The sequence below is a fragment of the Malania oleifera genome, chromosome 5, assembly GCF_029873635.1.
Source record: "Malania oleifera isolate guangnan ecotype guangnan chromosome 5, ASM2987363v1, whole genome shotgun sequence".
In the NCBI taxonomy this organism is placed as follows: Eukaryota; Viridiplantae; Streptophyta; class Magnoliopsida; order Santalales; family Ximeniaceae; genus Malania; species Malania oleifera.
In genome coordinates, this window is record NC_080421.1 from 89,907,210 (window position 1) to 89,927,937 (window position 20,728).

Below are 20,728 nucleotides of genomic sequence, written 5' to 3' on the forward strand. Positions count from 1 at the left end.
ATGTTTATTCTACTCATTTGATTTCAAATCTCAACTAGTAGGACATGCAATGCTGGATGTCTATCTGATCCTCACAATGCTAAATCTCAAACTGGATATGTATTTGTTTATGGAAAAACTACTATGTTTTGGAAATTAGTAAAGCAAATTATTACAGCAACATCCTTCAATCATTTTGAAATACTAGCTATCCATGAAGCTAGTAGAGAATGTGTGTGGCTCAGATGAATGATTTCTCATGTGTAAGCAAATTGTGGTCTTCAATAAATCAAGGATATTCCAACAGTTTTATATGAAGACAACGTTGCATGTATAATTCAACTAAGAGGATGATACATAAAGGGTGATATAATAAAACATATCTCTTCAAAATTCTTCTATACACATGAACTTCAGAAGAATAGTGATATATATGTTCAGTAGATCCAATCAAGTGATAATCTAACAAATTTGTTCACTAAATCTTTGGCTACTTCGACATTCAAGAAATTGGTTTATCTCATCGAAATGAGATATCTTAAAGATCTTAACAGAAGGAGTTAATATATGAGTGACATCCAAAGGGAAGTGTTATGAAAATTATGATTGTCACCCCTTCATCTTCTACCCCTTCATCTTCCACTCCTTCATCTTCCACTCCTTCATCTTCCACCCCTTTATCTTCCACCCCTTACCCTATAAAAGGGCCCTCTCCCTCTCATTTTGGATTGCACAAAAAAAAAAAAAAAAAAAAAACTTAAAAAAGTAGGCATATAGAAATGATGAGAGAAGAGGAGAGATCAAGTGAAGAGAGATATTTTGTACAAGATCGGTTCCAAATCATCTTGTTATTCATTCCGAAATAGTGAAGTTTTTTATCCCATCCGCCCGTGGAATAGGCATAGTTGAACCATGTAAAATTTATGTCTCATCTCTATTTATTTTTCTGTATTTTTTATAACAAAATATACCTTAATAATAATAATAATAATAATAATAATAATAATAAATGTATGCAAAGAGTTAAAGGAAACTAGGATAGGTGCCCCTATTTTCATATTGTTACTTTGATTTCTATTATCCTGTCAAGGGGCTAAAAATACATACTTATATTTTGACAAAGAAAGAAAGAAAAAGGGAATAGAAAAGATAAGAGAAAGAAAAAAGAGAAAGAACTTGACCTAACCTATTCTTGAGGGGAGGTTGTTGCAGATTGGGTTAAATGTCATCTACAATTCAAGGCCTTTGTGTTTTGTTTAACCTATTCATCATGTCAAATATACTTAAAAGTGAATTGTTAAATTTCAAAATGTATAATTGTATATAAAATTATTACAGTCCAAAACATAGAGGATTATATTGCTCACATGATTCAAACTTTGTAATTAAATTTTATATTTTTCTGTGAAAAGTTTCCTATGCATGGATATGAGGATATTGTGTGCAAGATCTTACTCACATTCTTAGGATTCTTATGTTATATGGTTAAGAAAATTAGAAATATTTAAGTTTTTATATACTTTTCCTTTGTAAAATTTAAAATAATTTTTTTGACATCTTATGATAGATTTAAATTGGGTATTGTTGTTTTTGAGTTATATATAATTGTATTTATTTATTTTCCATTGGTAAATAATTTTAAATATCTTAAATATAGGGAAAATATTATCAAAATTTTAACAATTTATATCTAATGCACTTTGAATTTCATAATTTATAAAACATGGGGTTGGAAAATTAATTTTATTATTTAATAATTTAATTTTGAAACCCTATTTATGAAAGGACATGTATAGCATGGGTTCTCTCTTGAAGGTGCTCCAAGAATCTTCCATGCAAATGCAAAGGATTATATATAGGAGCATCAAAAAATATATATATATATATATATATATATATATATATATATATATATATATATATATTCATCACCCCTCTCTTGAAGTTGCTCCAAAAATCTCCCATGCAAATGCAAGGGATTATATATAGGAGCATCAATTCTCTATTTGCCCGAATGGTGAGATTGATTGAACTTTGACATATATTAATATGATCGATTCAACTTTGACATCTATTAATATGATTATTATTCAATTGATGATTCTCTCATGGTGAGTAGCAGGTTGAACTCCCGCCACCTGTGTTAGGAGTTGATCATAAAAAATACAGACATAGCACAGTAAATTATGAAATTCAATTCCAAGTTGAAAGAAAAATAATATAAATTTATATTATATTTTATATGAATCCACATAAATTCATATTTCGAAACACAAGATTAAAATATTTTTAAAAATTTTGGTTTGATAAATCTGAAGTCGCCCCATAACCTTGCCTTCGGAGTTAGGATGATTAACCATCCACTATCCTAAAATTTAATACATTAGAATAAAATGAATTGAAAGCAAAATGAATTTTTTTTTTCAAAAAAAATTATATGAAAAATATCTATTCTATTCTTACACATCTCTTCTTACCTCACAAAACCCTAAAATGACTCTCTCTCTCTAACAAAACTCCCCTGGTTGCCACTTTAAGTGCTTTTAGGTTTCCTGCAGAATGTTGTTCTCTCTGGGCCTTCTCAACCACTCTCGCATGATGTCTATACTACAGACACTACAGGCATAAACATAAGTTTAACATCCCTAATCACATATCTACCCAAGGCATTAATCCCCATAATTTGCTCGCATATTTTGAATTTTGAGCTAATGCATGGTATAAATAAGCAATGGTTCTAAAGAGGCATTGAAGGCAAAATTCAAGGTCTTTCCAGCGTGCAGACTTCAACTCATCACCTCACTAGTTGTAACAAGCAATCTGCAAGATTGAAATTCAAGAAATATGGCATTCAAAACCTCATTTAAAACCTCATAAACCAATATACAGTGTAGATTTGACAAAAAATCAAATATTACTTTCAATAATGAGCTCAGCAGCTGCGCCCATTGTCCTAACCCCACCCTTTACTAATAGTGCTAGAGCCAATTCTTCCTTATTCCACTGCCTCAATCCCCTACTCAACCTGTTTAACACATCTACATCCACCTCAAACAACCATGTTGGCGTGCATTCAACCATCAAACCCACAAATCCTTCCACATAAGCTCGCCAAGTGGCCAGATCACAGCCCAATGATATTTTCCCATCCAAAGCACTCACAAGAAACTCTAAATGGTTGCGAAGAACACTCTGCCGCCGCTTTGATGCTGGTGATACCGAGTCCACGCCCCAAGCAAATGTCCCACAAAGCAGTGCAAAGTATGCTAGAGCATAACCTCTTAAAATCGCAACCATCCCTCTGGACTCCTCCCCATCTATCTCCAATCCATGGCCTGATATAAACCAACACGGTAAGGTTTCTCTGATCAAAGTTTGAACTGAAGTCCATCCTCCGGATATCCAAACCAAGGAAGCCCCAAATGAAGCAGAGAGTTTGACACGTGCCATAGCTGCGGCAAGAGAAGGCTGCCCATATCTCATTCCACACTTCATCTTCTTCAATGTCTCTAACTGCTCATTTGGCAACCCACCCATTGCAATCTCTCTAACAAAAAACATTAAAAGAGAGATGATTTTTTTTGTCATGAAGGTAACATCCCTGACATGCTGGTATACTTTTAAGTACAGAAATCCAGAGGCAACAGGAGCAACCCCACCAGAAAAAAGGGAACTAACCCCATGGCCAAGGAGAGCACCTACACCACTACCACCGGAGATGAGAGAAGTATCAAACCCAAGAATGGACGAGAAGCAGACCTTGAGGAGCTGCACTACAGCTTCACTGTTGTGGCGGAAAGCACTGCAAGCAGCACGAATCAAAAGGAAGTCAGTCCAGCGCTTCACCTTCTTGGACCATAAGGCAGTCATGATGGGCATACATGGCCATGGGCAACCTGCCGTGAGATTGCTCAAGGCTAGACCAGAAAAATTCAAGAGGGATCCAGAAGCTCTATCAAGTTTATACGTTATTGTGAAGCTTATGAAGGCAGCCAATGGTAAAGGAAGTGTGGCTGGTAAGCTTGCTCCTGCAACAAACAATTTTCAGTCTGAAGAAATCGCCAACTAAAATTATAACCAATAATTCATTTCTTCGACACATAAAATTATGCAAAAGACTACAAGGAAACACCAGAATACACTATTTTCATACATGATCACCAGGGAAGGATATTGACTTCATGTATAGATAAATAAATATGGAAGGTCAAAATTCCCCCGAAAAACGAAGCATTTCTTTTGCTTGGTTGTGCTTAATAGCATTAATACTAATGACTTGTTGTAGATGAGGAGAACTTTAAAGGCTCTCCTTCCTAACATTTGTTTGTTGTGGTTTAATTGTTCAGAGTCTGTTTCACACATTTTCCTGCACTGTGATTATGCATGGAAGGTTTGGAACAAGTTATTCAATTACTTTAAAGAAAGCTGGGTTTGTTCTAGAGCAGCGGAGGAGTTCTTGGCAATTTTTTTTGTGGGGTTTGGGAGGAAGAAGGAATTGCATTATGGAATTGTGTTATATTAGCAGCATTTTGAGGCTTGTGGGAGGAATGTAATGCGTGTATATTTGCAGGGAAGAAGTTGCCATATTGATTGGTGTGGGAAAAGATTCTGTTTATGGCTTCTTTATGGTGTATGGGCTATGGAAATTTCAAGGGAATGTGTGTTACAGACGTGCGCGATTGGAAGTCTCTTCTAAGGGCATCTTGAGATTTTTGTCGTTGTTTAATTTTGCAATTTTCTTTTTGGTTTTTTCCTGAGGATTATCAGACTTTGTTAAGGAGATGTCCTCTCTCCTGCTTATAAATTCCATCTTTATCTAATGAATTTCTTTTTCTTTTTCTATCAAAAAGAAAAATATATCAGAGCTTGTTTGATGAGTTTTATTTTTTATAAGAAAAAACGGAAATTTTATTGATTTAACCCCCAAAACTGATTTCCTTATCCCGCACACAGCTCCCTATATATAAGTTTACATAAACACATACATATATATATACACGCACACATAATATTTGTGCTCTACCAACAATTCCCTCTTAACACCCTAACAATATATTCTTAGGAACCCTCACTTAACCCCCTTCCCACAAATACCAGAACAATGACCCTGAAACACCTTCCCTCCCTTCCTCAAACCTACACACTTCCCATTCACTGCCATCCTTGACACCCTAAGATCAATTTCATCAGCCCACCACCCTGCCAGGTGACAGCAGCCAATCAGCTCTCCACTGGAGATGCAAAGGTGGTTAATGAGAATGGTGTTCACTCCCTCCCCTATCCACTTGAAGATCTGCAGGTATGCAATGAGAATGATGTCCACCCAAAAAATCTATATGATATGAAGGTTGTATGATTGGAGCCAATGCTCAAAGAAATAACTGCACTAGCCAACTGTGATGAAGAAAACCAAACAGAAAACAAGTTCAGTCTATGTTAGAGGTTATATATGTCTTATTATTGAGTGTGTTAGTATGTTAATTAGAGAGAGTTAGCAAGGGTATTGTTGTCGTTAGGATGTATTTAAATTTGTATTATAAATAGAGGGAGAGACCTATCTTCAAGTTAGGTCATTCATTTTTAATCAAATCTTAAGATGGTATCAGAACATGATCCTATCTAAACCCTATTTCCCTCGGCCGTCGCCAGAAAACACCATTCCCACGGCTGTTTTTCCCTAATCCACCTCCATTCCATACTAATCACAAAACCAATCATATACCCATAATCAGACACCACCACCCCCCCGTCCCCCAACAACCCACCCCACAAAACCCCATCGCCGGAGGGCACTCCATGTGCCCCCACGCGCCGGCAGGGCCGACCCCATGCGATGGCACAAGTGAGGTTCTGGCTTTTATTTTTATTTTTATTTTGCCATGCTCTGATTCCTTCTTTAGACTATATTATCAAGCTGTTAGGCCAGTTTTTTACAAAAAAATTCAACCTTTTTCGACCATGCACTCGCGGTATTCCATTAATTTCTGTTCAGGATTTGTGAAAGCTTCCTTGTGAGTTTTTTGGAGCCGTGGCAGCGTTCTTATGTTCAGTTGTGAGGCTGTGGCAGTGCTATATTCGTCAGTGAGTCGTTCACCTCACCCATGGTTGTGTGTGATTGTTCCGATTAATGAATGTTCTTGTTTTTGGTGTGGTTTCTGATTTGTGAGTGCTGTGGCAGCGCTATATCTGTCAGTGAGTTGTCACCTCATTCGTCGTTGTGTCGGTGCTTCACATAGTTTGTGATTATCCCAATTAGTTTTGATTGTTCTTCTTGTTTTTGGTGTGATTACTGATTTGTGAGTGTTGGGATGAAATCTATGAATCCCAAAAATTTGTTTCCTACATCATTGCCGCAAATAGCGACTCAAAAGTTGGATGAAAAGAACTATGTTCAATGGTCTAAAGCTGTTCGGATTTATTTAGTGGGATTAGGGAAATTTGATCACTTGCTCCAATCTGATTCTTCTAATGAGAAGAGAAAGGATGTGTGGATTTAGGAAGATTCCTTGATTGTTTCCCTTTTATGGAATTCGATGGAGTCATAGATTGCATGAATGTGTATGCATCTAGATACGCAAGGAGATTTGGGATTATGTCAAATTTCTATACTCCAATAACATTACATGTGTGTATGATTTATACCAGGAAAACTTTCAATTACAACAAGGAGATAGGAGCATTGCATAATTTTTTTTGGAGAGATGAAGCGTATTTATGAGGAGCTTAAAGTTGTGCAATCTAAAACTGCCAACGTTCGTGAGATGCAGAATCAGAGAGAGCAGATGACACTTCTTCATGTTCTAGCAAGCTTGAGACCTAAGTTTGAGGCAATTCGGTCCTAGATACTCAATAGTATCGAGCTGCCATCATTTGCTGATGTTTATTCTAGTGTCCTTCGTGCTTCCTTTGCCTAATCTTTCAAATTCTACGTTGTTGTCTGTTGGCCTAACAAGGTCTTTCAATTGATTTTGGTGATAACAAACAAAAGATGATTTAACTTGAAAAAGGTTGAGTTTTGATGTTTCAGGAAATATGGATCAAGTGTGGTTCAAAGCAAAGCTCAAGTATGGTTTAAGAGAAGAATAAGTATAAGTCAAGTATGAAGATATCTTCTTAAAGATCCAAAGAGCGTCTAATATATTTAAAGTTCAAGAAAATTTCTCAAGAGCAAAGAGAACTCAAGCTTGAAGGCCTAGGAGACATATTTGTAAGTATTTCAAAAGGCAAAATATCTTTGAAATATATTTTGAAGCTTTTTAAAAAAGGTTATCAAGGTTTAAAGACTTATTTAAATATATTGAATTAAGAGAGCAAAACATTTTTAAAGAAAGCCTTTTTATAAAACAGTTTTTAGTAAGTTCAGTTGACTGAACTTTTCAGTTCAATTGACTGAAGTAGAGACTTCAGATGACTAAACATTAAGTTCAGACATCTGAAGAATTACTTCAGACGTATGAAGAATAAGTTTAGACGACTGAAGAATTTCCAGAACAGGCAGAGAGTTGCAGCAGTGAGTTCAGACGACTGAACTTGCGACTTTAGTCATCTGAACCTGCGACATCAGACGTCTGAACCCTGACTTCAGACGATTGACCCTATATCCAGTTCAATTTTTTAAGGGTTTAAGGAACTTCAGTTGATTGACCATGACACTTCAGACGACTGAACACTGTTCAAAGGGCAAAAATTTTAAAATTCTTATTTTTAAATTGTAGCCGTTTGAAACCCAAATTTTCTAACAACTTGGGAAACTCTTTAAGGAAACTCTTACAACAAGGGAACCTACTTGAAAGTCTATAAATACATCATTCTTGTGAATTAAAAATTTATCCAAGCATTGAAACTCTTTCAAAGCTCTCTTGCTCTCAAAGTCTCTTACCCAATCTCTTGCAAAGCTGAAAGTAGTGTTGTTCTGATCTTTTGTTCATCAAATCCTGAAGAATTACTGATTTCTCATCTGGAGAAAAGGATTTTGGTGAATTCTTTGAAAAGCTTCAAAAGTTTATTTCATTCTTGATATTTTATCTTTTGAAGTACATAGTTCTTATTTGTACTAATCTGCTCTTTGTGTGAGCTTCTCTTGTACATCAGATTTTGATATTTCTCTTGTAGATTTTGGACGATTCCAGGCTGTTGGAATGTTGACCAAACAAGGGCATATTGTTTGGAGAAGGCGGGCTCTAGCCTTGACCAAAGGAGTGATTGTAGACAGGCGTTGTTCCACCCGGTAACGGAACTGTTATAGTGGAAACCTTTGGTATTTTGCCAAGGGCGAGGACGTAGGCTGTGTTGAGGCCGAACCTCGTAAAAATCTTGTGTCTTTCTCTCTATTTTATATACTTTACTTGCTGTGTGGTATGATTTCAAAGTGCAGGTAACAAGTTTCAAAGAGAAAGAAATAAAGATTCTTGGTATTTAGAAAGTACGTTTCGATTAACCGTTTGCGGAAACCCAAAAGGGAGTACGTTGGTTAGTCTGCGGAAATTTTAAATCAAGTGAGGCGCATACTAAAAGTTAAATCAAAGCAGGGGATACATATTCACAGGGAAATCAACAAAAGCAAAATTATCCTTGATTGAGTGATTAAATTGTTTTAGTTTTATTGATTGTCTTGTTTATTTAACTTACAAGTATTCTAAGGAGTGTTTATAAATTATTTGTTTTGTTCTATTCAGTATCTAAAGAAAAAGGATTAAAAATCATCAAAATATAAAAAGATTCCAATTCACCCCCTCTCTTGGGAAGCTATTCCTAATTTCATTGTCCTTGCCCAACCAACCATCTGAGTTTCCATGTGGTTTGAGTCCTTCTCATCGCCTTGATCATCCTAATTTGCAGGTGTATTCATGACGGCGGCTCCAAGGAAGAGAATCCCCTTTAGCTTCTACTACCATGGCTTTGGTTTCCTCGTCTATTGATTACACTTCCCATGATGTTGATTCTCCTATTGTTGTTCGTAAAGGTAAACACACAAGTACTCAACACCCCATTTCCAACTATGTTTCTTATGACTCCTTATCACCCTCTTATTATTGTTTTTGTCATTGTTCTATCATCTATTACCCTTTGTAAATCTGTTTAAGAAGCCTTGGCACATTCAGGGTGGAAGGATGCTATGGTTGAAGAGATGAATGCTTTACATGAAAATGGTGCTTGGGACTTGGTACCTCTTCCTCCTAACAAGTCTGTGGTTTGTCGTCGCTGGGTTTACACTGTGAAAGCCAACCTTGATGGTTCTGTGGCTCGTCTAAAGGCCCTTCTTGTTGCTAAGGGATACACTCAAGTGTATGGTCTGGATTATTCTGATACTTTTTCTCTAGTTTCCAAACTTACATCAGTGCGTCTATTAATCTCCTTGGCTACTACTTGTCACTAGCCTTTACATAAATTAAATGTGAAAAATGCCTTCTTGCATGGTGACCTTGAGAAGGAGGTTTATATGGAGCAACCAACTGGATTTGTTGCTTAGGAGGAGTCAGGCTTAGTATGTCAGCTCAAGAAGGCTTTATATGGTTTAAAATAGTTTCCCAAAGCATGGTTTGGTCATTTCAGTGTTGTAGTACTTGAGTTTGGTGTTCAACGGCGTACTGTGGATCATTCCATGTTTTATTGTCGTACTTTATCAAGTAGAATCCTTCTTGTTGTTTATGTGGATGTTTATGTGGATGATATTGTTATTACATGTGATGATGATAAGGTATTCAGAGTCTCAAACTTTTTCTACAAACTAAGTTTCAGACCAAAGAATTGGGACCGTTGAAATACTTCTTGGGTATAAAAGTATCGAGATCTCGTATCAAAACTATTGTGTCACAAAGGAAGTATGTTCTTGATCTATCAGATGAAACTGACTTGTTGGGATCTAAACCGGTTGATACGCCCATGGATCCTAACAACAAGTTAATGTCGAATATGGGTGATTTGCTGCCTAATCCTGGACAATACCAGAGACTTGTTGGAAAGTTGAATAATCTTACAGTTACTCGGTCGGATATATATTTTGCAACAAAGGTTTGAGACAATTTCTATATTCTCCCAGGTCAAGTCATTAGGGCACAGTAATTTGCATCTTGAGATATCTCAAAGGTGCACCTGGGAGAGGTCTTTATATCGTGATTAGAGTCACGTTTATATCCATGGATATACAGATGCAGATTGGGTAGGAGATCCACCACCGGGTACTCTATCTTGGTAGGTAGTAATTTGGTTTCTTGGAAAAGTAAGAAACAAATTATGGTGGCAAGGTCAAGTGCTGAATCAAGCTATAGAGCTATGGCTCACACTACTTATGAACTAGTCTGGTTGAAGAACATGTTAGAAGAATTGGGTTTTCTGCATTCTCAGCCTATGAAGTTGATGTGTGATAATCAAGTTCCTCCTCATATTGCCTCCAACCTAGTCTTTCATGAGCAAATGAAGCACATTAAAGTTGCTTGCCACTTTGTTCAGGAGAAACTTGTGTAGAAGCTCATTACAACCGTGTATGTGAAGTCGGATATGCAACTTGCTGATCTGTTTACCAAAGCTTTGGAGGGTGCTCGTGTTAAATTCATTTGTAACAAGCTAGGAGCTTATGACACTTATGCTCCAGCTTGATGGGGAGTTTTAGAGATTATATATGTCTTTTAGTATTATTATTATTGAGTGTGTTAGTATATTAATTAGTGAGAGTAAGGGTATTATTGTCATTAGAATGTATTTAAATTTGTATTATAAATAGAGGGAGAGACCTATCTTCATGTTAGTTCATTCATTTTTAATCAAATCTTAACAGTCTCCAACCAATGAACTTAAATACCTCATATGGAGCCTCTTATACCCAGATACAAAAGCGTCATGCCGTACACTCCTAATCCACCTAGGCTTAGTTCACAATCACTCTGATGAAAAAAGAAATTTGAAAAAATAATTTATGAAAAGGAGTTGCTTCTACAACAACAAAACCAAGCCTTAAGTCCCACTAGGTGGGGTCAGCTACATGAATCCTTTTCCGCCAATTTATGCGATTGTGGACAATTTCTTTCGACAAATTTAGGGCTACTAAATTCTTATTCACTATCTCATTCCAAGTTATTTTAGGTCTACCCCTACCCCTTCTACTGCCCCTCACAATAACTAACTCAGTCTTCGTCACCGGTGCACTATGTGGCCTACATTGCAAGTGCCCAAACCATCTGAGTCATCCCTCACTTATATTATCTTTTACAAGAGTTACTCCTAACTTACTAGGAATATGTTCATTTCTTAATTTATCTTTCAATGTTATACCACTCATCCATCTAAGAATTTTCATCTCGATAACTTTTACTTTTTGGATATGTTGTTTGTTGGTCGCCTAACATTCTAATCGATATAACATAACGAGTCTTATAGTCATCCTATAATACTTCTCTTTTCATTTTAAGGGCATTCTACGATCACAAAGCACACTTGTAACACTCATTCATTTTATCAAACCTGCTTTAACTTTATGCATTACATCCTCCTCAAATTCTCCTTCAACTTGCATAATAGACGCAAGGTATCGAAATCTACTAGTGCTATTAATTTCTTCATCATCAAGTTTAACTTTGTCTCTAATATTTCTCTTACTATTACTAAAATTATAATATATTCTGCCTTATTCCTACTTATCCTAAAGCCTCTAGATTCTAAAGTTTCTCTCCATAATTCTAACTTAGACTCTACTTTACCCCCAGTTTCATCAATTAATACAATTTCATCTGCAACCAACATACACCATGAAATCTCATTTTGAATACTCCTAGTCAGTTGATCCATCACTAAAGCAAAAAGATAGGGGCTCAAAGCAGATCCTTGATGTACACCTATTGTGATTGAGAAATTCTCTAGTCTCTCCACCTATAATCCTTACACTAGTCATTGCTCCATCGTACATATCCTTAATGACATTAGTATTGTTGTAGAATAAAAATGTCGAATGACCTCCGATGAGCTTTCCGATCTCGATCACCTGAGAAAGGATGAAAGAAGAGTGGTTTGGAGGACCCGGGGTGCACTCCGGGGGATCACTCCGATGCCTAAGTAAGGGATTGCTCCAGAGAGGTTGTAAGCAACAATAAAGATGAGTTTAGAATGAGATACCTTAGCCTCTTCTCCAAGTCCCTATTTATAGTGAAAGAGTTTGACCCGAGAGTGATATGCCATTTATTGGCGAATTATGGTGCGGGCGTGAATCGCTCCGGTTATTACCCCGTTGGCGTGGATTGCTCTGGTCATTATAAGGCGGGCATCAATTGCTCCGGCCAGGCGATTGACTTGGGTGGTAACTGCCCTCATTAATGTTGTGCTCTGGTTTCCTCTAGGTAGGTGATATGTTTGGGGTATATCAAGTATACCTACTACAAACTCCTTTTTTTTCTAAAACCCACCATAGAACTTCCCTACGTACCCTATCATATGCTTTCTCTAAGTCAATAAATACCATATGCAAGTCCCTCTTCTTTTTCCTAAACTTTTCCATTAATTTTCTTGAAAGATATATAGCTTCTGAAGTAGATTTCCAAGGTATAAAACCAACTTGATTTTTTGAAACATTATTTCTAGCCTTAATCTTTGTTCAACTACCATTTTCCATAATTTCATCATATGACTCATAAATTTAATTCCACGATGGTTATTAAAATTTTAGTACCTCCTTTATTTTTGTATATAGGTATTAAAGTGTTTTTCCTCCATTCATCTAGCATTTTCTTAGCTTTTATAAGTGTGTTAAATAAACTAGTTAACCATATAATTCTGTTATCACCTAAGCATTTCCAAACTTCAATCGGGATGTTATCCAGTCGTATGGGTTTTTCATTTTTCATCTTTTATAGACAAACTTAACTTCATTAACTCTAATCTTGCGAATAAATCTCATATTTTTAGTCTTTTCCTCATTTTCCAATTCTAAGTTTAAGCTTTCTATTTGGTTTTCATTAAATAGCTAACTAAAGTAACTTTGCCATCTTTCTTTTTCTTCCTTAACCAAGACAATTCTAGATGCTGTAAAAACTATTTGCCCCCTGAGGAGCTGCTACAAAATTTCCATCTCAAGGTTTGGTGAAAAAGCTGCAATGTATCTAAAATGTTTAGAACAATCAATCTGGATATGTAATTTTAGGAGACATATATAATGCATAGATAATTTTGTAATATTCAAAAAAGTAAATAAGGACACTCCTTGAACATAATAATTTGTTAGAAAAAAGTCAGCCTCTCTGCCTTTAGCTTTCAAAAGCTTCAATCTGTAACTTTTAGAAGCTCGCTAAAAAAGGCTAAAAACTAGCTTTTCATTAGTCAAAAAAGCTGTTTACCAAATGTATTATAATCAACATCTACTTTTTTAAAAGGAGAAGTTCATCCAAAAAAAGAGGGGGCCAAAATCATCCTTAGTACCCCATTTGTGTTACCTAGTCCCCCATTTGTGTTACCCCAATTTCCAACTCTCTCCTGGCCTAGCTCAATAACCCACACAGGACCATATGCTCCCAAAAAATCCCTCACACCAAACACACACTCAGACCCACTCAGCATCCCTTCATTGTGACCTGTGTGACACCATCACACCTGCCTGAAGACAAATAGCCCTTGCTACTACCTACCTATCACACATAACTTTGCTGTGTGCCTCTTTCATCCGTAACATGTAGTATATTTTACAGGCTAAATCCTCTCTTTTTATGTTTCTACAACCCATGAACAACTAAGCAAAGTAAAAAGAATCGATCGTCCACCCCCGCCCCCCCCCACCCTAATTCTTTATATACATGTCAACAGCCCCCATTTGGCAGCTATGAAAAAGAAGTGCCTATAGAACTCGTCACATAAAATAAGTGATAGCGCACAAGAGGGGCTTCTTTCCCTACTCCCAATTTTGCGAGAGAATCAGCAAAGAAATTACCCTCCCTTAATATATGAGGAAAAAAAAAAATCAATTTAATACTATGCCACAGGACAGGAAGATATGTTTGAAAGCCATTTTGAGCATTCAAAATTGAAGACATTCAGTGATTTTTTTTTTCCTTCATTTTGTTTGGGAAAGAATACTGAAACCGTAACATATATATTAGTGAAGAATTTAATACAACTGTCTAACAATTCACTTTCCATGAATTACAAATACATTTTTTTAGATATACACAAGAATACAAATATATTAGATGGCCTAATATGTCCAATGAATGCAATGAGTCTTTCAGTGCAGAAGTCATAGCTAAAACACTTCCAATCTTTGCAGTTGAAGCAGGCATGTATCAGCCATTTAACATGCCCAAACAGTAGCATGCAAGGAAACATTCTAACCTAGTAAGGTCACAAGAAAATACCTGTAGCAAGACTAGGGAAATTAACACCAGCATTAGTCAAAATTTTCTTTATCTTTTGCTCCACCATGGATATATTTGCAGCAGGGCTTGGCCAATCAATTCCATTCATAAAAGCTAGCTTCCACACACCTTGTGTTACTTCAACTGAAAGGTAGCTGACAATCGTTACCCCAGATGCAGGAAGAAAATCAGCAAGATCTTTCAACCCTGAGAAATGTAGCATAAAAGTATAAAAAATTTAATATGAGATCAAATGTGAAATCATATTTCTGAGCAAAACTTGTATAGGCATTGTAAATTGCACTATGGTTTGTAAAACAGAAAATATCGTTGTTTAGAGGGAAAGGAAATTTACAAAATATAGGTAAAGGTGAAGAAACAAGCTGTAGCCCTCTCCCAACAATACAACAGTAAATTCAAGAGAATGTTGGGCTTCTTTTCTTGTTTTTCATGCATAAAAATTTGAAGAAAAAAGAGAGGAAATAATACGACTTTGTGAAGCAACTTGGACTAACCAGTAGCCAGTTCACGTGGAGATAGTCTCCCATGGACACAGGCTGTTAAAGCAGCATCGAGTGCAAAAGGGATAGCTTCAAGGATATCCCATGCAGGTAACTTGAGTTGAGAAGAGGCACTTTCAGTTCTTCCAGGAGACCTACAATTTTCAGAAGTTGTAGGTATCAAGTCCTTACCACCACTACAAATTTTTCCAAACATCATGTTCAAGAGCCCATCAACAATCTCATGTAAAGGGGTCCCAGGAGAAAGACTTGAGAGGCTTGAAGCAATACATGCTTCATACTGCTGGTACCAAAGTTTTAATTTTGGAAAAGATTTCATAAACATGGGCTCCATAGACAGACTTTGATTTCTACAAACTCCCCAGCTTTTGGTCTGATCCTTCATGTTTCCAAATGTGGCTAATTGGGAATTCCGCAACAATAGGAGGTATTCAGGAATGGACTTGGATCCCACTGGAGGCACATCTACCATCATGTGTTCAAGTGGTGACTTATTAAACTTCCATAGTGTTAATAGAAGAATAAATGCATTGGAGAATACTGTATGCGCAGATATTTCTTCCCCAGTCATAAGAGTCCATGATAAGTTAGGCATGCAAGACCCAAAAACCTCACAAATTGGCATCAATGCACCTGCAAGTTGTGGAATCTAGCAGTAGAAGTATAACAGCATTAGTTCCCATCCAGCAGAATCTTCTGCCCTAATTATAGACTCCCCTTGCTTATGATTTTGTTCTTTTTTATTTAAATGAAGTTATCAAGCATTGATTTCACCGTATCTTATGTTGTGAACATGTTTGTCAAACAAATTTAAATTGGAACATTAAACCATTGGCTTGATGACGCCTTTGCATGTCTGCATGCATTTTCACATGTATGCAAACAAGGTCGCGTTATCAGTTTACATAGGGCTAGTGTATTCCTGACATGCTCTGTCTCCACCACAAATGAAAATTGCTTAAATGGAGAAAAGCATAGGTTTTTGTTTAATTTATAGTTCTACAATTGCAGAGAAAATTTTTGGAACTCTTTGCCTAGATTTAAGGACTGCAGGTGGAGAGATTAGGGAATTTCCAAACACAATAGTTGTACATCAAAGATTTGCTTTGAGCTCTTATCTTTTTGCTTTAGTGATAGATAAACTGATTGGGAGTATCAAAAATGGGGTTCCATGTTGTATGTTGTTTGCAGATGATATTGTCTTAATTGATGAAACTAAAGGTGTAGTAGAATCTAAGTTAGAATTATGGAGAGAAGCTTTAGAATCTAGAGGTTTTAGGATAAGTAGAAATAAGATAAGATATATGGAATGAATTTTCAGTCATAGTAGGAGGAATATTGAGACAAGGTTAAACTTGATGATGAAGAAATCAATGGCACTAGTAGATTTTGATAACTTGGATCTATACTGCAAGTTAAAGAAGAAATTGAAGAAGATGTAATGCATAGAGTTAAAGCAAGTTGGGTAAAATGGAGAATTTCTTCAAGTGTGTTGTGTGATTATAGAATACTGTCAAAATAAAAATGGAAGTTTTATAGGACAGCTGTAAGACCAACTATGCTATATGGATCAGAATGTTAGTCGACTATTAAACAACATATCCAAAAAGTAAAAGTTAAAAAATTAATGAATGAACATATTCGCAGTAAGTTATGCATAGCTCCTGTAAAAGATAAGAGAGGGACAACTTAGATGATTTGGACACTTGCAATGTAAGGCCACATAATGCACTGGTAAGGAAAAGTGAGTTAGTTACCGTGAGTGGCAGTAGAACGGACAAGGATAGACTTAAAATAACTTGGAATGAGGTAGTAAGAAAGGATTAATAGCATTGAATTTGTCGAAGGAAATTATCCATGATCACATAAATTGACAAAAAAGGATTTATGTAGCCAACCCAACTAGTGAGACTTAAGGCTTGGTTTGTTGTTGTTTGCTTAGATTTCTACAAGGAACAGAACCATTCACATTTTTCCAATAACATAAGGATAAGAACTTTGGCTGTATGTTACTTTGTAGACTTTCTATTGATAAGTATGTTGTTTTTTAACATATACATTTATATGTTCAATATTTAAATCAATTATTATAAAACTTAAGAAGAACAACCTACCAAACCATGTAAGGAGAAAATTCGAATACAATCAAAAGAGGATATCCCAAGGATTAGAACATGCAGAAATGGAGCAAAACCAATCAAATGGCTGTTAGTTCCAGAATAGTCTGCAGGAATCGAGGGTGACAATAATCTTGTAATAAAAAGAACAGTGTGTTCCTGCGAACATAGACAAAAAATGTTGTTGAATAAATGGATTGAAGAAGATTTTTCAACCGAAAGAGAAGAAAAGCAAGCATTTAGGTCAACCAAACAGAACACAGTGCTACCTGTATATTCCAACCATGGATTAGGGATGCTCCACAAAGAATGGTAGCAGCAGATATCTTCTCATTGTCTGATCCATTAATTGCCATATTGTAAACTTTCTCAATCTCTGATAAGCTTCCATAAAATCCATGAACTTAAATTCAGTTGCAATGCCAAGTAAATTTACCCCCCCCCCAAAAAAAAATGAGGATCTAATATGCCTGGATTCAGGAAAGGGAAGGGTATAACTGAAGACTAGGTCATTATCAACATAACTGGGGAATCTTATAGCTAATTGAGCAGAGTTACTGAACATGTTCCAATAAGCATTGCCATGAAGCAAAATGGGCACATAAAAAACAAAAGCAAAAGACATCCTCACAGCATATCTTATCTTATATCTTAAAATAGACAGATGCTCTGTATTGCTTCAATGCATGATATATCAGCAAAATATTGAGTCATAAAATCATATGACTAGTTCTATCAAAACAAAGACTTCAGTGCTTGCCCCTTGCCCTCTCAGCAAAGAGCCTACATATTTGCCCAACCACCAAACAAAAGTAAATTATTTGCTGTTTATCAAGTTGTGCAACTATATTTAAGCCAATTTTATTTCATAATTGTAATATATGGCATTACATATCCCGTATGCATTTTAAAATATAATACTTTACAATTAATATATTAAGATTCACTAAATAACATAATTATTAAATAAACTGTATTCATATTTGTATAGGAATTCTACTGCTAAAATTTGTTCAACCAACCACTAAAATAAATTTGTATGTCTAAATTTCATGTAAAATATACAAAAAATAACAAGTATTTGTGACATATTAAAAAAAGCAACCCAATTTAAATCAATGTGCACATAATAATATTTATTTAATTATTTCAATGTTGCTTTATAGGGAAGATTGTGCAAAATCACTTTTCTATAGAGCATATAAGAAATAATTTTTTCATCCGCTATCATCATCATGACTTTCACATAGTTTGGGGCAATTTTCTAGTTATTTAATTTTTTTTTTTTAAAAAAAGATGTTAAAACCTAAAGATAATAGTAGTTCAGTACTCAGCTGCCACAAAAGCTTCTACACAAAGCATTCCAATCTAGCAAAAAAATAAAGTAAATGGAGAACCTTACTCAAAGATAGCTCTCCTTCCCTATTTATATATTTATAGTCTCATGTACAACATGATAATCATAATATCCTTACCAATATACCACTAACATTCAGTAATAATATAAGGTAAACACCCCCCCCCCCTCTCAAGCTGGAACATAGATATCATATGCTCCTAGTTTTTTACAAATGAAATTCAACCAAGGAACCCCCAAATGGTTTGGTGAGCAAAACATCAAATTGGTACTTGGACTTCACGTGAGTGGTTGCAATGAACTTCTTGACAAGTTTCTCCCAGATAAAATAACAATCAATCTCAATTTGCTTGCTCCTCTCAAGAAAACTGGACTGAAGGCAATATGAATTGTAGTTTGGTTGTGACATATCAATTTCATACGTAGCAAATGTAGAAAACCAAGTTTTTCCAGCAAACTCTTTGGCCAAATAGGTTTAAAGGAAATATGGGCAATAGCCCTATATAGAGACTAGCACTTGATGGTGCAACCAGAGTCTGTTTCTTACTTGTCCAAGATATCAACTTACCACCAACAAACACACAGTATCCTGTTGTGGATCTTTTGTAAGAGGGTGACTCAGCCTGATCTGCATTCATGTGTCCTTGGGCAAGAACATGGCCCAAGTCCTAATAAAGAGACCTCTCCCATGTGAGCCTTTGAGATATCGCAAGATACAAATAACAACATCCCAGTGACTCCGATGGAGAGAATCAAGCATGGTTTTAAACCTAGAATGGACTGCTGGTATGGATTGAAACTGGGCACTTGTCCAGTCACCCGAGAATTGAGCAATAAATAGAAAAACGGGAGACCTAATCCAAACAAGTATGTGCCAAGGTTGGTTTTGGGTAGACCCTGTATGGATTTTGTTTTCAAAATAAAATTTGACCTACCACTAGGTTAACTTGATGGTGGCCGGACCTACATCACCCACATAACCATTTTCCCAAGAAATTTGAAAGAAAAATAAAATTTTAGAGAGAGAGAAAAGAGGAGCAGATGAGAAGGCAAGCAAGGCCGCATAATCACAATCACCCCGCCCTTTACCGCCATCCTCAACTTTGCTGCATCATCATACTCAGCCAACTGCAACCTACAACACAACTCAAGTAAAGAGAGAACTCAAGTGCACGTGTATGTGTGTGTGTGTGTGTGTGAGAGAGAGAGAGAGAGAGAGAGAGAGAGAGAGAGAAATGAAAATTGCTAGATTACCACTTTACCTAAAAGCTCAAGCTGACAGGATGTGGCCAACAATCTATATCAAGCCTTACACTACCCTGTACTTGCAATCTGATTGCATGTGGAGAGAGAAACAAACAATAAAGAAAACCCATTACAGGCAATTTAACAAACAAACAATAAACTTGGGCAACATAACTAGAACTCAAGACCTCCTTGCAGCCATAGTTCTGATACCATGTTAGATCACCACTTAAACTAAGAGCTTAAGCTGTTAGGCTGTGGGAGTAAACAATGCTTATCAAGCCTTAACAAAAATGAAATGGGGAGAGCATGATTACACTGGAAAATTCCACTTACTACCCTCAAAGCATTTAATGCATTCATTAGTTTATCCTCTTTTAGACATTCTAAATAGGGAAATGAGGGCTTGTTCTTTAATTCCTTCTTTTTCTTTTTGACTTTTTAAAGAAAGAAAGTATTCTTGCTAGAAGAGAGGGGGTTTGGTGGCATCTTTGTGGAGTGCAGATTAATTTTTAAAAAAAGTATAAAAAGAAAAGGTTTAAGTGTAAAAATAAAAGAAAAATATATGTACATTTAATGATTAATATAAAATATGTATAATTACTTATACTTTTACAAATAATATATAACTACACATTTATTTATGTATATAATTATAAATAAATATATATATGACAACATGTTGATGTCACCAGTCATAGTTTTAAATCGCGGTAGCAGGTAGCGTAACGTAACGGTAATGGGTGTAACAAGAAGCGGGAGTAGCGGATGTTACATAATGGGAAGCAGGTGTAACGGCCGTGGATTTTTTTGAAGCACGCACAACCTTATGCATATTAGCGTACTTGCATGTTTTAAGCTTTTAGCCTTTCTTAGAAAGAGTTTTAGTGTATTTTGGATCCTTTAGTTCGTGTAACTAAGTTATTTGGTAAGGGCAACAAGTTTACATTTGTTTTAAACCACCATTGATAGAAAAATTATGTGTGTGCACGTATTTATACTTTTCATTGTTCTTATTTGTGACAAATTCTTATGTGCGCTAAATTAATTAATAAAACAAAATACATTATACACTACATTAATTTATTAGACACATAAGACATACGAATAATACAAATATGAAATAGTTAGAAAAGAAAGAAGGTTGAAGTTGAAAAATATAGAACGTAAATATCACAA

The 20,728-nt window shown here is 35.8% G+C and overlaps 1 protein-coding gene across 1 annotated transcript in view; it reads right to left on the minus strand.

The window, feature by feature from the left end:
* Positions 1 to 2,813: 2,813 nt before the first annotated feature.
* Positions 2,814 to 20,728, minus strand: part of LOC131156748 (mediator of RNA polymerase II transcription subunit 33A-like) — an 85,184-nt gene continuing 67,269 nt past the window's right edge. Inside the window, exons 8-12 of the mRNA XM_058110667.1 lie at positions 17,217 to 17,331; positions 16,945 to 17,106; positions 14,825 to 15,479; positions 14,310 to 14,516; positions 2,814 to 4,007 (exon numbers count right to left, since the gene is read on the minus strand). Of these exons, the coding sequence (XP_057966650.1) occupies positions 2,887 to 4,007; positions 14,310 to 14,516; positions 14,825 to 15,479; positions 16,945 to 17,106; positions 17,217 to 17,331 (2,260 nt within the window). The 3' untranslated portion in view covers positions 2,814 to 2,886. The remainder of the gene's footprint in view (positions 4,008 to 14,309; positions 14,517 to 14,824; positions 15,480 to 16,944; positions 17,107 to 17,216; positions 17,332 to 20,728) is intronic.